Source organism: Bos indicus, chromosome 19 (assembly GCF_029378745.1).
Source record: "Bos indicus isolate NIAB-ARS_2022 breed Sahiwal x Tharparkar chromosome 19, NIAB-ARS_B.indTharparkar_mat_pri_1.0, whole genome shotgun sequence".
NCBI lineage: Eukaryota > Metazoa > Chordata > Mammalia > Artiodactyla > Bovidae > Bos > Bos indicus.
Window position 1 is genome coordinate 24,196,139 of NC_091778.1, and position 15,522 is coordinate 24,211,660.

The following is a 15,522-nucleotide window of genomic DNA, read 5'->3' on the forward strand; positions in this document are numbered from 1 at the left end:
ATTATACAGAATGAAGTAAGCCAGAAAGAAAAGCACCAATACAGTATACTACGCATATATATGGAATTTAGAAAGATGGTAATGATAACCCTGTATGTGAGACAGAAAAAGAGACACAGATGTATAGAACAGTCTTTTGGACTCTGGGAGAAGGCGAGGGTGGGATGATCTGAAAGAATAGCATTGAAACATGTATATTATCACATGTGAAACAGATCGGCAGTCCAGGTTTGATGCATGAGACAGGGTGCTCAGGGCCGGTGCACTGGGATGACCCAGAGGGATGGGATGGGGAGGGAGGTGGGAGGGGGGTTCAGGATGGGGAACACAAGTAAACCCATGGCTGATTCATGTCAGTTCATGGCAGAAACTACTACAATATTGTAAAGTAATTAGCCTCCAACTAAAATAAAAAAAAAAAGAATATGTGTGTGTGTGTGTCAACCGTATTCCTATAAACTGAACAGATACTTCTTTTATATGATTTCTTTCCATTAAAAATTTTAGCAGTTGAAAATTAGTGCTCTTTTCAGAATTCTTTCAGATATCATTTACTTATTTATTCTTCAGTTGTTGGCAATGTGAGGAAGGGCTGTTCCCCTGTGAAGTGATGAGTAGGGTAACTAATGTGTCCAGGATGGGCACCAGGATTGGATATCAGACCTCGTGCCCCCCTCTCTCTAATGGCTTCTGTCTCAGATCATAATGCTTGAGAGTGTTTTCCTTTGGTGGCTTACCCAACACCATGTTTCATACCCTTGTGTTTACATTCCATGTGTGCTGGAAGTGAGACAGAAGTTTGACATCAGTTATATCAGTTCCTGTAATTGAAAATAGCGGCAAAATATAATTGCTGGTATTACTGCATTTTCTAGCTTAGAACCTTTCATTAAGGGGATAGTGTTGCCTTGGTGATGCCTTTTGGAGAAGAGAAAGCGTTTATAAATTTACTTATTTGACAGGAGAATGAGTCAGTGTTAAATCACCTTGTGTGTTTTACTATTTGCTTATTCTATAAACTGTCAAACCTGGATGTCATGCTGGGGTTTTAATTAGCTGGATTAAAATACAGCTTCCCCTGGAAAATAGAATATGCATAAGGTAAGAAAGTCTCTAAGAAGATAATAGGGAGGGAACATTTCAGATCTTTCCCAAGTAAGACTCCTGACACTAAGATTATCTGTTTTTGATTTTTAGGTGGACTATCTGTGCTCGTGTCACCAACAAAAGTCAGATCCGTACCTGGAGCAACTCCCGAGGGGAAGGGAAGCTTTTCTCCATAGAACTGGTTGATGAGAGTGTGAGTATCTGTCAGGTGGGGAAAGAAGAGTCCTCAGCTCTGGGAAACAGAGGGCTCACCTCTGTGCAGGCCCATAAGGTGAGAGAGAACAGTAGGCCAAGAAGAAACATGCTTCTTGCTGCTGTTTTTCCTCTCTTGTAATCTTCTGATGCCATCTGTGGGCACAGGGTTCAGTCATAAGTAAAATCCTTGGTCTCAGACGGAAGCATTTATAGCAGTTGACATTAGTTTTCTAAATGTGAGTAGCCTCACAGGCAGGAGAAATCAGAGACGTTGTCTGACTTGCCAGGAGGCTTAGTCAAAGCCCCAAGAGGTGATGTCTCCTTGGGAGCCGCATGGAGCCCTGGGCCACAACAGAAGGCACGTGGCAGCCTGGACTAGTGATAAGTGGTTGGTTTTGCGAGACATGCTTTCTGGCAGCGCAGACTTCCTGTGCTTTATGTAAACGAAGCCAAACCACGATGGAGAGATGAAAAATCCAAGTAGTGGCATCTCAACAAGCGTCTTGTCATGCTATATTTCTGTCCATTCATTTTACTTATAATCCCTAGTATATACTTCAGGCATTCTTTTCAAACAGCTGTATATTTCCTATTTGTTCACACCTCTAAGAGGGCAGAAAAAAATTGTTTGTTTTTTTATTTGTTTCTGTTTTTTTTGAAGATGAGATAACACCGCCAATGACTGTGTCAGAATCCAAATTTTTTAAACCAAATTATTGGTCTCATCTGTCAGTTGGCTAAAAATTCAGCTGTTAATTTAAGTTTCTTCTCCATCTGTAGCGTTTTGACTGACAGGAAAGTACAAGTGAAAATCCAATCACGAGCAACCTGAAAGTATGATTTATTTTAACATTTTTGGCAATGACTCTTGAGTATGAAGTAATTCCTTGATCGGTGCAAATGCGAGGGAAGCTGGTGAATCACGGCGGCCCAACACACTTCCCTGGGGGCTTCAGTAATGTCACTCACGTTCAAAATACATTTTTTTAAGGTTTCTAACTTGAGGTTTAATGAGGCGCAGTAATGGGGATCAGCTAGTTAAACCTGGGTTGTTTCGCTGGAGTTAATAACGTGAATGTGTGACTGTGAACTGTGTGATTTCTGTGTGACTGTGCTGCTGTTTCCAAGATGTCACCTTGACACCAGAGTGTCCCGTTTTTCACTGGTAAAACGAGCTCCATAGTTCTAACCTGCTCTCTCTCACACGCTTCTGCAGGGTGAAATCAGAGCGACTGCTTTCAATGAGCAAGCGGACAAGTTTTTCCCCCTTATTGACGTGAACAAGGTATGGCAGCGTGGCGTCTAGACCAGAAACGGCCAAGTGATGGGGTGGGCACTGCTCTCCAAGAGCAGTGTGATGGTGAAGGCTTTTGAGACCCGATTTGATGGCACATCCCACGTTCCACGGCTTGGCTTCTTTTGCAGGTCTATTATTTCTCTAAAGGCACCCTGAAGATCGCCAACAAACAGTTCACAGCCGTCAAAAATGACTACGAGATGACCTTCAACAACGAGACTTCTGTCATGCCCTGTGAAGACGGTCATCACTTACCCACAGTTCAGTTTGATTTCACAGGGATTGGCGACCTGGAGAGCAAATCTAAGGACTCACTTGTAGGTAAGTCTGTGCGTGAGAACCAAGATTGGTCATCATTAGTCCGGCTTGCACCACACAAGGGGATGGCATGAGACGAGTCCTTGCTGCTTCACTTTCGGTTGTGCTGTCACGAGAGCCTCGACCATCTTTTTAATTTTGTTTATTTATTTTTGGCTGTGCTGGATCTTTGTTGCTGTGCAGGCTTTTCTCTCATTGCAGAACGTGAGGGCTACTCTCTAGTTGCCACGTGTGGGCTTCTCATTGCATTGCAGGGCTTCTCTCTCTGCAGAGCACGGGCCCTAGGGCATGCGGGCTTCAGTAGTCGGTGGCTCTCGGGGCTCTAGAGCACAGACTCTGTAGTTGTGGTGCACAGGCTCAGTTGCTCTGCAGCATGTAGGATCTTCCCAGACCAGGGATCGAACCCATGTCTCCTGCATTGGCAGACGAATTCTTTACCCTGAGCCACGAGGGAAGCCCTTGACCATTTCTTACTAAAATGCCGTGCTTGTGTCTTAGACATAATCGGGATCTGCAAGAACTACGAAGATGTCACAAAAATCATAGTGAAGTCTAACAACAGAGAAGTCTCGAAGAGAAATATCTATCTGATGGATATGTCAGGGAAAGTGGTGAACGCTACCCTGTGGGGAGACGATGTAAGTGCTCGCGTTGAGTGGCAGGAGTGTGTGCAGAAAGGTGGGGACACAAAGCTTCCTGGGTGGTGGTCTTGCCTCGGGAGCTGTGGGGTGTTGGCCATGTCGGCTGGGTGGACCCTTCCTCGTGAACGTTTGGGCTCTCTGGGGAATATTTGAAAGCCTTTATGATTTACTTCTGTGAGATTTGCTGTGATTTAGGTTTTACGTAGTGAAATTTGCTCTTTCCTCTAACTCGGTTAGCTTTGCTGCATCTCTGAGCAGATTCTTGTGTGCGAGGTTACCTTGTATTGAGTCCATGTAGCGTTTATTGCATTCACTCTACATGGCTGTTTTCTTTGCTTTTTATAAAAAAACTTTCTGTGTGTCCTTCCTGCCATTGACACTTGTTTGTTTGTTGTTTCTGTTGTTACGCAGGCTGATAAATTTGATGGCTCTAGACAACCCGTGATGGCCATCAAAGGAGCCAGAGTTTCTGATTTTGGTGGACGGAGCCTCTCTGTCCTATCTTCAAGCACCATCATTGTGAACCCTGACATCCCAGAGGCCTATAAGCTTCGCGGATGGTAGGTTTTTGGGGCTCAACACAGGGGCTGTTTGAACTTGGGCTTGGAGAAGAACTGGTTCTTTTGGTTCCTGTAATCAGCGTGTGATCTGTCTGCCAAGCAGAGGGCTCTGTTACTAAATGAAGCAGTTCCTATATTTCTTGGAGGCATTATGCCTTCTGAGAGGATGGCTCTAAAGCCCTTAAACTGACAAACCTGTAATCCCATGACAAACCTGGAGAGTCGCAGGGAGCAATTAGGACAGGAACGCTGCCCGCCAACCTTGATCCTGCGAAGCAGGTGAAGACGGGCTGTAGCAGCTTTGTGCTGGAGCTCCGTGAGAGGAGGTGTCTTTCATTTCACGGCTCAAAGCCGTGGGTCTCTGCGGGTGGAGGGGGTGGTGGCTAGGCGTCTTGTTCCGTCTAGACTCCAGTGCCGATCGCATCTTCTAGTGTGTATTCACCAGACTCTGATCGAGTGCAGTGGGCACAATGGGCTTTTGTGGGCAGTATGTTGTTATTCACAAAGCACTCGGGATGAGGAGAACCTACTAAAATCTCCTTGCTGTGTCTAGCTATTTAGGGTGTTAAAACTCTGCCTCAATAGAGCACTTCAAACTGAAACCTGGTATGCAAGCATTGATGTGGTCAGGGGAACAAAGCCCTGGAACTCACTTGAGCTTGCAAGCTACAGAGTGGGGGTAGGTGGGTGTTGATTTCCAACCATGTCCTAGGGTTTGAGTGACTAGAGAATTGCCTTGTATTACATACTCCCCTCTTTCATTTGAGCTTAATGTGAGCCAGTGGCACTACTATTTGAATAGTTTCATGACACATCTAAGGCTTCCCTGGTGGCTCAGTCGGTGAAGAATCTGCCTGCAATGCAGGAGACCTGGGTTTGATCCCTGGGTCTGGAAGATCCCCTGGAGAAGGGAATGGCTACCCACTCCAGTATTCTTGCCTGGAGAATCCCATGGGCAAGGAGCCTGGTGGGCTGCAGTCCATGGAGTCACAGAGATGGACACGACCGAGTGACCGACACATGTGACACATGTACTGGCATGGCCATGTCGCTTAAGCCAGCCTTGTGCGTGTGGTCCGCGTGGATCCCTGTTCCGCTCTTCTGGTAGCTGGCTTTGCATTTTAGCGCAGGGCCCGTTCACTAACAAGCGACCGGAAGGAACCACGGCTTCGGTTTGTCCTTGCTGCTGGATTTCCCGTCAGGCTCTGGAGCACGACCGCGGCTTAATTGCCCACGTTAAGGTCTTCATAGTTTACTTGTTCATAACTGTGATCCCAGTCAACATAAGAAGACATGGCTGTCCTTGAATGAGGCAGCTTGGTGTTGATCAGAAAGGAGCTCGGCGTGTCCGCCCCCCCAGGCAAGGTCTGGGGGTGTCTAGATCTCAGTTGCAGCAACATGGAGTTTCTGCTGTAAGAAGGGCTGCCTCTCTCCCTGTTCTGTTGTTTCCTGATGAGCTGTCTTTGGTGGCAAATGTCTCCTCAGAGTTTTTGAAACTGTAAACTTGTGTTGCTAGTCGAGGTGAAATAGATTTACGGACCTTGCTGTGCCTCTGTGACGGATTTAGCCGCTTACCTGACAGAACAAAAAGGCAATTGTCTGCAGCTTAGGGCAGCATCCATTCTGTCCCATGCTCTCATTTTACGGAGCCTTTTCTGTACGTGGTTACTTTTAGTTATCCTCCTTTAGGGTGACATTGGTGTGTTTTTAATCTCAGACTGCCTCTTTCTTGACACGAGTGTGTTTCTGACACACTCCTCTTGGGTGTCCTTTCCTTCATGTTAGCTGATAATGTGATCAACTTTATAATTTAACATAATTAAATTTCAACTTTCATTTTGGCATAAGTAAAATCTCACTAAGAAGGTTAGTCTACAGGGAAACAGGTAAATACCTTCTAATAAATTATTTTCGATTATATAATCTTTTAAAATTATACCAGTCTTAAAAGATCTGGGAACATTTTTTGCTATGCCATTAAAATACGTCAACTGTCCCTTTCTAGCCTGGTACATTTCAGCGATGAGAAAAATGCAGCTGCTGAGCAAGAATGAGCATCAGTAGCCCAGAGAAGTACACCAGGACTCTCCATTGTTGCTTGTTTTGTTGTTGACTTTCCAGGTTACTGTTTTTTTAGGCACTTGGGCCATCTGGCTAGTGTTGATAGCAAGGCTAATTTAAGAAAAGGTTCTGTGGCAGTTTGGCACTGTCTTTCGTGACCACTGGGAGGCGTCAGAGCAATTGAGATTTAAAAGAGGTCACTCCATTTCTTCAGTAGACTTGAGATACAATGAGGAAGATGATACCTTCAGCCCCACTTGATCATGACCTGTGAAAAGTTGGACGGGGAGCACATAGCCTGTACCTGGCATATAGAAACAAGTATCACATTCAACATGCATATAAAGTACCTGTTATTCTTTGTTTTTCAGGTTTGACTCAGAAGGACAAGCCTTAGATGGCATTTCCATCTCTGATCTAAAGAGTGGAGGAGCAGGTGGGAGCAATACCAACTGGAAAACATTATATGAGGTCAAGTCGGAGAACCTGGGCCAAGGTGACAAGGTATGCGGTTCCTGACTTTCTCCACAAAAGCGTGTATGATGTGTGAGAGGGTGAGTTTCCAGGTCCAGTTTCTGATAACCAGCTGTTAGACCTTAGTCCAGAGCCATGATTCTTACCTGGGGTGATGGCTAAGGATGCCAGCCAGAGTGAGGGAGCCATGCTTTCTAATAGGAGTATGTTATATCCGTCAGGTCAGTTGAGGCAAAAAGATGTTCAGAGCTCTGACTTAGAGAGTTGTGTAGTTCTTGGAGGAATCTTAATGAAGCAGTAGTAATCAAGTTGTGTATTAACATGAACCGTATTCAGGTCCATATTCCTTTTCTGTGATTGTTCCTGCAAGCTGAAATGCCTGCAGACCAGAAAGGCAGCTTTTGAGATTACAGTTCATACTGAGTGTTAGTGAGTTTCGGCGTCAGACACGGAGTGGTTCACGTGTACCCTCACTGGCTATAGAGGATTAACCTCTTGGGGGCTGAGCACCCCTGGTATCCTCTGACAAGAATTGACTGGTATTTGACTGGAATTGCAACTTCCCTTTCAGTGTTTGTGTTTAATGACCCCCGCCCCCCATCTTGCTCTGAATCTGTATTCTGTCAGCAGTTCAAGATTTAAATCATTTATTTCTCCTTTATGTTCCCAGAACCAGTAATTCCTGCTTTATTATTTTCATATTGTACAATATGGTTTTTATTCCTTACTGTCTCATTCCACAATACTTTCTTATCCATCACTGTCAATGACTGCAACTCATAATGCTGTTACACAATGTCCTGAGACTTAAACGTTGGACAGATCTGTGTCACTCTGGGTTTTCTTGTTAACCAGTTTCTTTCTTAGACCTAAGGGTAGACAGTAGGTAACAAGGAATCGGGCCTAGAGAGTACCTATTCACACCCAAACTTTCAAGTCACACTTGGAATCGGGCCCTTACCTGGAAATACAGAAAAACCCTTCAGGCATTCTCCTGGAAGACTCCCCTTCAGTAGAGCAGGAGTCCCCAACTCCTGGGCTACAGACCAGTACTGATCCACAGCTTGTTAGGAACTGGGCCACACAGCCGGAAATGGGCTGCTCCCTGTTGCTTGCATTGCTGCCTGAATCATCCTGTCTGTGGAAAACTAGTCTTCTACCAGAATGGTCTCTGGTGCTGAAAAGGTTGGGGACCGCTGCTCTAGAGCCTTTTAGAGTGAAGATTCATCTGGCCCTGAGTTCAGAGTACACCCAGAGGGAACTGCTCACCCCCCCAAAATTATTCGTCCTGTATCCTTTCCATGACAGTTAAAAGGCAAAGCAAATAGCAACAGAAAGCCTATGCTTGTGACTTGGTCCTTGCCACGTTTACTTATCAGTGATGTCTCCACTTTGAAGGCGCTTGTTCAGTCTTCTTGCATTCTACTGAACTTGGTGACTTAGACCGCGGGCCCACAAACAGGCCCATGGGCCATGTCTAGCCTGCCGCCTATTATAAATACAAATACATTGAAACCAGCCTCCCGCTCTCATCTCTAGACTGTCTGTGGATGGTCTTGCACCCCAGCAGCAGGGCGAGTAGCTGCAACAGACTGTGACCCAATGGCTTGTAAAGCCTGAGATAGATACTGTCTGGCTTTTTACAGAAAATGCTTGTTGACCAAAGACAAAGTTGAATCTAGATGATCGAAATCACTGCTATTGTTTTTAACATGGGAGGAATGGTTGAAGATAACTATGCTAGAGTTCACTGTGTCCTGGTTCTGTTACCTTCTGAGGGGTAGAGGAACAGGAGCAACAAGATCAAGAGCTCTTGAAGTCTTTTGCTTTCATATAGTCATATAGTCTATTTCAGTTTTAATTAAATAAGTTTAGTCTAATTTAGAATTAAGGACTTCCCTGGTGGCTCAGACAGTAAAGAATCCACCTGCAATGCAAGAGACCTGGGTTTGATCCTTGAGTTGGGAAGATCTCCTGGAAGAGAACATGACAACCCACTCCAGTATTCTTGCCTGGAGAATCCCCATGGACAAAGGAGCCTGGTGGGCTAGTCCATGGGGTCACAAAGAGTCAGACACCACTGAGTAACTAAGCACAGCACAGTTTAGAATTAACTTCTTTATTATTAAGGAGTAATATGCTTTAGAACTTGGTTTGTTACCCTTCTGGATTTTGTAGTCAGCTCAAGTAACTTCTGAAACTATAGAATGAATTATCCCTTGTAATCACATTGTGAGAGTATGCAAACACCCTCATATGTCAGGGCAAATCCAGTCCTGAACTTTGGTCTGTACTCTTTGCCTCATACCACTCTCTTCTCCTGAAGCCTGACTATTTTAGCTCTGTGGCAACTGTGGTGTATCTTCGCAAAGAGAACTGTATGTACCAGGCCTGCCCAACTCAGGATTGTAACAAGAAAGTGATCGACCAGCAGAACGGATTGTACCGCTGCGAGAAGTGTGACAGTGAATTCCCCAATTTCAAGTACCGCATGATCCTGTCAGTAAGTAGAATGGGTGAACAAGGACTGCTCTGGTGTTTCTTGAGTCCCTGCGAAGCTCCCGGCACTGTGGAGACTAGCTTGTCTCTTAGTTCAGGCTTTCAGATTGTCTGGGATGCTCAGCAGTGACTAAAAGCTGTCTTAGGGAGTGCCTCCTGGTGACTGAAGAGTGTACGATTTAACATGCAGACGACATTGGAGACTCATTCGAAACCTTTAGTCCAAAGGCCATTGCAGCTGGAGGGCCACTGAGTCCAGTGTGCCCGGATCCTGCATCTGAAGGTGATTTTTGTTGGGCTGTATCTCCCCTGAGAACTGAAATCACAGGTCCACACCACATGTTCCTGCTATGATCCACACTTAACATTTTGAACTTCTCTCTTGGATACTTTTTACATTCTTTGGAAAGAACATAGCTATTTAGTGGAATGGGCTTTTTTCCCTAGAAACTCTTTTAAGGAGTGGAAAAAGTCAATCTCCCAGTCTCCTTAGTGTGTCTTCCTTTTGTTATTTCTGTGGTGTAATGATGTAAAGTTGTTTTTTAGGTCAATATTGCTGATTTTCAAGAGAATCAGTGGGTCACATGTTTCCAGGAGTCTGCAGAGGCCATCCTTGGACAAAGCACTGCTTATCTTGGGGAATTAAAAGAGAAGGTTGGCCATTTCCTGTATTATTACTGTGGTAGTTCCCATGCTGTAACACTTACCTGTTTTTTGCTCTGATAATTTTTGGTCTATTGCTGGTGGGTGTTGTATAGCGTCTCTCACTGCTGACTGTGAAAGCTCATCTAATTCTAATTGTGTCCACCTTGTGCTAACAATGAGGTGATGAAGTAATGTGTATAAAATTCTTTAAAAACAGCCCTTTCTAAGTAGAAAGCACTTTTCCCTCCTGTTCTAAGAGTCAGTGTGCCTGCAGTCACTTGAGATCTGGAAGTATCTTCTGAAGTAAGCTGAAGTCCAGATACTTTTTTTTTTTGAGTCTGTAATAATAAACTTTAAGTCCATTATGGTTTTCCTGTTATAGTTTATCCTGGGATGTTGACTAGTTCCCTGTGCTTTACAGTAGGACCTTGTTATCCCCCCATTCTATATGTGATAGCTTCTATCTACTAACCCAAGCTCCCTGTCCATCCCTTTCCACCCACTCCCCCACCCCCGCCTTGATAACCATGTCTGTTCTCTGTGCCTTGAGTCTGTTTCTGCTTCCTAGATAGGTTCATCTGTGTCATATTTTAGATTCCACACATAAGTAATGCTCTGTGGTATTTGTCTTTTTCTGACTTTGCCTAATATGATAATCTCTAGTTGTATCTGTGTTGTTGCACATGGTATTATTTCATTCTTTTTTATGGCCGAGTAGTGTTCCATTGTGTATCCATACCACATCTTTATTCAGTGTGCCTTTTTAAAGTAATAAACACTTTTCTGAAAAGTTGAGTCAAATCCTGGTTTAAATTCACATATAAGGTATGTGCTTATTTCATGTTGTCAGATGCATTCTTACAAAGTAACTTTCTTTCGTAAGGTCACTTTCTCTATTTTATTTTTATAAAAGAGTATTTTCACATAGTAGTTTTGTTTAATTCAAGGACTAATTACTAGTTATCCTAAAGTTAAGAAAGATGTTTGCTCAGATAAAACATATAAAGACCAATAAAAGCTATAGTTTCTGAGCCACACAAATTAGTATCTGTCTATAGATTTTTCTCCCCCATTGTCCTCCACATCGGTTAGTATACTTGTAAAAGCCAGTAGCGAAAAAGGATTTGTCATTTGTTTTGGTGTGTGTGTGTGTGTTTTTTTCTTTCCTGTCTTTTGTTCGTTTAGCTCTGCCCTTTTGTCTCTTTGAAATTGTCCATGAGCTCTCTGAAAATAATCCCAACAAGCCCTTTTACAGAAATAACTGGAATTGACTTTAAAGTATGATGGTATCTTTTATCTGTTTTGCCTGGTCCTCTATTTTCATATCAGCTTTTAAGGCTCGAGGCAGCCTTTCAGGATTTTTTATGGGCTTATTACATTTGACTGGTTTTACTGCCAGTGAATGAGGACATATAGGAACTCTCCCCTCAGGAATCATAATATTCTTGGAGTATGCACTCCACGCTTTCACTAATCTTGAAAGAATGATGGCAGCTGGTACAATTTTCTGAGGGTTTAACACATTGTTTTATTTACATACCCAAAAGCCTGAGGACTCTGTGTGCGTGTGTGTGTGTAGTAACCTTTATACAAAGAGTTCTATATATAACAAAGCTATTTTCATGTTCCAAGTGGCATGCAAATAATACTTGACTGATATGAACTATTAATTTTATTAAAAGTTCTTGTACATTTATTTTATGCATATTTGTGTAAAATGCTTTCTCTAATCCCTCTGTTTACCAGACTCTTTTTTTAACTCAGAAGCTTAATCAAGTGATATTTGAGAGGCCAGTAAGAGAGAGAAAACTGTGGATTTTAAACTTCTTCCCAAACCTTTGCCCATTTCTGTCTTCTTCACTTACCACATCTGTAAATCCAGAGGCTGAAATAATGTATATATGACAACTTGAACTTTTTTCCTGAGTCCTCGCCCATTCTTAATTTGTTCTGAAGATTCTGAGCCTCAGATTTATTCCATCACAGATTTTGAAAGTTTAGAAATGTATTTCCTAAGAGTGTTTCAGTTTTTTTCTATTGTGATAAAATATACATAAAATTTACCATTGTGAGTGAGTGAGTGAAAGTCACTCAGTCGTGTCTGTCTCTTTTGCGACCCCATGGACTATACCAGTGAACCAGTGAAGTTGCTCAGTCGTGTCTGACTCTTTGCAACCCCATGAACTATAGCATACCAGTCTCCTCCATCCATGGAATTTTCCAGGCAAAAGTACTGGAGTGGGTTGCCATTTCCTTCTCGAGGGGATCTTCCTGACCCAGGGATTGAACCCAGGTCTCCCACATTACAGGCAGACGCTTTACCATGTGAGCCACCAGGGAAGCCGCATGGACTATCCAGTCCATGGAATTCTCCAGGCCAGAATATGGAATGGGTAGCCTTTCCCTTCTCCAGGGGATCTTCCCAACCCAGGGATCGAACCCAGGTCTCCTGCATTGCAGGTGGCTTCTTTACCAGCTGAGCCACCAGGGAAGCCCACGTATACAAGTTCAACGGCGTTAAAATACCTTCATATTGTTGTGCAGCTGCCACCATCATCCAGCTGTAGAACTTTTTCATCCTCCTCAGCTGAAACTCTGTACCCATCAAACACTAACTCTCTGTTGCCCCTGGCAGCCATCATTCCACTGTCTGTCTGTATGAAATTGAGTACTCTAGGTAGAATATTTTAATTTTTAATAAAATTCTACCTAAACAGTTTTATGCGATGAAATGTCACCTATATATTAGTCATTCCTAAGAAATTTCAAGCCACTGGGAGGTGATCATTTTCTCAGAGGTTTTCCTCCAAGTCTTTTCAAAAACCGTACAGATAATTTCAGGTGGTCTGGTAGTTTCCATGCCGACAGTTTTACGTTTTGTTTCTGCAGAACGAGCAAGCGTTTGAGGAAGTTTTCCAGAATGCCAACTTTCGATCTTTTACGTTCAGGATCAGGGTCAAACTGGAGACCTACAATGTAAGTAACGTCACCCACGGTGCGTGAGGGTAGCAGCACAGAACTGCTGTTTGTCACCCACAAGCCCACTACAGTGTTAGCTGTGAGTTCCTCGTTCACTGTGTTCCAGACGGAACCCGTAACACCCTGCATTTATTACTCACTGAGTCACACCAGCACTAGGGTACTGTTATCATCTCTGTTTTCAGATGAGCAAACAGACCAAGAGAGAGGTTAAGGGTCTTGTCCAGTATTAACATCCAAGGAAAACATGCTGTGTGGCCTTTTCAGTTAAACCTGGGGGATTTTGGTTTGTGTCCTGACAGAATGGACCCACATCTTCCCCATGGTTTGGGTTCTAAAGTCAGTATATGAAAGAAAGACCACATGTGGTTAAAATTACCTTGAAAATTCCTGTAATTGCTCATAACATCATACAGTTGTAAAATCATGAAAAAACAGCCTTTATTGAGTACTTACTGTCTGCCGGATACTGTTCCACACCCTTTGCATACTTTGTCTCCATTCATCCTGGCAGTAACCTTGTGTGAAGGAACTCTTGTTGCCCGCGATTTGGCAGTGAAAAGCCGTAGGCTTATGGAGAATTGAGTAACTTGCCTAAATTCATATGCTGGCAAGTGGCAGAGCTAATCATTGCACACAGGCAGTCCAGCCTCAGAGTTCTGCTCATGCTTAGAAATCTGACTGAGTTTTGTAGATACAGAGCTGGAGTGTGCAGGCCCTGAGCTGGCCTCACCCCAGTCTGCCTCTGAAGGCACTGTCCAACCTAGTGAATGGGCAGTGGGAGAATTCAGGAAACCTTGCTTGTTTCAGGGTTTACTTGCTCTGTTTTCTTGTCAGGCCTTAACTCTAATGCCTGCTAACAGCTGTGTTTGATTTTGTGAGCATTAAATGAACCTCTCAATGTCAGCAGTGTGGTATCAGGGTGGGGTAGGGGTGGTCGAGAGGGAGGGATGGAAGGGTCTCTGGTCCCCGCGTGACGTGGACGGGGTGGTGAAGGGTGGCGAGGTCGCCTCTCGCGGGGCTGAGACAGGCCACGGCAGGCCTCGGCCTCTGCTGCGAGCACGGCTGCTCTCCCCCAGCCCGCTCACAGAGCCCGCGGCGTGGCTTTAGCAAGCCACTGTCTTCTCTGGGCTCCCGTTTCTCGCTCTGTAAAGAGAACAGATTGAACTTGAAGAGCCCTCTATAGTCCGTCACACTTGGAGTCTCGGTTTCCGAGTGTTTGGGACCACGAGGAACCGGTGCAAGGACCTGTGTGGAAGAGAGGCCTTTGTTGCACCAGAAACCCTGGCCTGGGCACTCGTCATCACGGCTCCTTTACTGGCATCACGGGACTCCGAACCACCAGCGTGTCTTTGTGCTTTCTCCTGTTGGGATCAGTGAAACCAGGAACATGGCCACAGGCGTTTATTCGTTCACAAATCGTTCTTCTCTTTTCAAAGGATGAGTCTCGAATTAAGGCCACGGTGGTGGACGTGAAGCCTGTGGACTACAGAGAATACGGCAGAAGGCTGGTCATGAACATCAGGAGGAACGCGGCGATGTGAGAGGATCGTGCCTATGGGGCAGGAGCTTGTGGATAGAGGGCTGAAGCAAACCACCCCCCCCACGCCACCTCCGACCTCCACCCGCACCACCATTCCCGCCCTGACTGACGGCGGTGCGGAGCGCCCCTCTACCATGGACTAAGCCATCACCTCTCGTCACACCTGGGAACCCACTGGCAGCAAAGGCACACAGTGGAATACGCCTAAGTGAAAAGGGAAATACGCTTGTGGGGCTGTGGTATAAACCGTGTCAGACCTCGGGGTCAGCTGCGCGGACCGTAGTACCACTCACTCCCTGTCTTTAGGTTTTTGTCAGTTTTACTAAGAGCTCATTATTTTCAACCAGGAATTATGTCACAAGTAATTGACCCTCAATCTGTAGACAGTGAAATAAATTATGTAAGTCGGGTTCCTGCTTCTCCAGTGCTGACACCTTCTCAGCTCGGGTCCCTTCCCAAGGGGGAGCGCTGAGAAGTGGTTTTGTGGAGGAACTTGAGTGTTTTAGGAAGCCCGTCTTCCTCGATTTCAAAGGCTCCCTTTCTAGAGGGGCCACACAGTTGTTAATGCCTGGATTGGCAATAGGGTAGAATTATTAATCAAAGTCATATCTTTTATATCTGAAGAATATCCTTCCTTCAGGGTTTAATAGACTGAGTCAGATGGGTCTGATATTAATCAAAATGGTCTCTTCTGAGGAAGGCTGATAAGCATTGACTTGCTGTCCCCTAGAGACATCCCGGCAACTACAAAGCATCGCTTTCGTCTCCCCTTCAATTAATGTTGCATTTCTGTTGGTACGCCTTTTCTACCTGTACATGTTTCTTGAATTTGTATGTTTTCTTTTCTTGATTAAAGCTGTATTAAATAGAAGGGATTCTGAAGGGAGAAGCCCTTTGTTGCCATTGCCTTGTTTAATAAACAGTTTATTCTCTGCTTATGAATCCCACTTTCTTTGAATGCAAAGTGTTCTTGTAACTGGAAAGCAATTAATTAGCCTTCATAATAAATGTTCACTTGGGGAAGATGTTAACTCATTACAAACTCGAAGATTAGTCCAAAGCATAGAGATCATTCTTCCTAATGTCTGCAACCTTGAAATGCATCTTTAAAAGAATGAAAACACCAAAAACAAAAAGCCATTGTGCCCTGGAATGCTGATGATCCGGCACTTTGGGATTTTATTGATGTTTACACAGCGGTCT

At 44.4% G+C, this 15,522-nt stretch overlaps 1 protein-coding gene across 1 annotated transcript in view; it reads left to right on the plus strand.

The window, feature by feature from the left end:
* The window catches only part of RPA1 (replication protein A1), a 46,411-nt gene extending 31,158 nt beyond the window's left edge, over nt 1–15,253 (plus strand). Inside the window, exons 8-17 of the mRNA XM_019981772.2 lie at nt 1,198–1,300; nt 2,519–2,587; nt 2,728–2,920; nt 3,416–3,555; nt 3,970–4,118; nt 6,551–6,683; nt 8,980–9,156; nt 9,699–9,806; nt 12,687–12,773; nt 14,216–15,253. Of these exons, the coding sequence (XP_019837331.1) occupies nt 1,198–1,300; nt 2,519–2,587; nt 2,728–2,920; nt 3,416–3,555; nt 3,970–4,118; nt 6,551–6,683; nt 8,980–9,156; nt 9,699–9,806; nt 12,687–12,773; nt 14,216–14,320 (1,264 nt within the window). The 3' untranslated portion in view covers nt 14,321–15,253. The remainder of the gene's footprint in view (nt 1–1,197; nt 1,301–2,518; nt 2,588–2,727; nt 2,921–3,415; nt 3,556–3,969; nt 4,119–6,550; nt 6,684–8,979; nt 9,157–9,698; nt 9,807–12,686; nt 12,774–14,215) is intronic.
* Nucleotides 15,254–15,522: the final 269 nt, after the last annotated feature.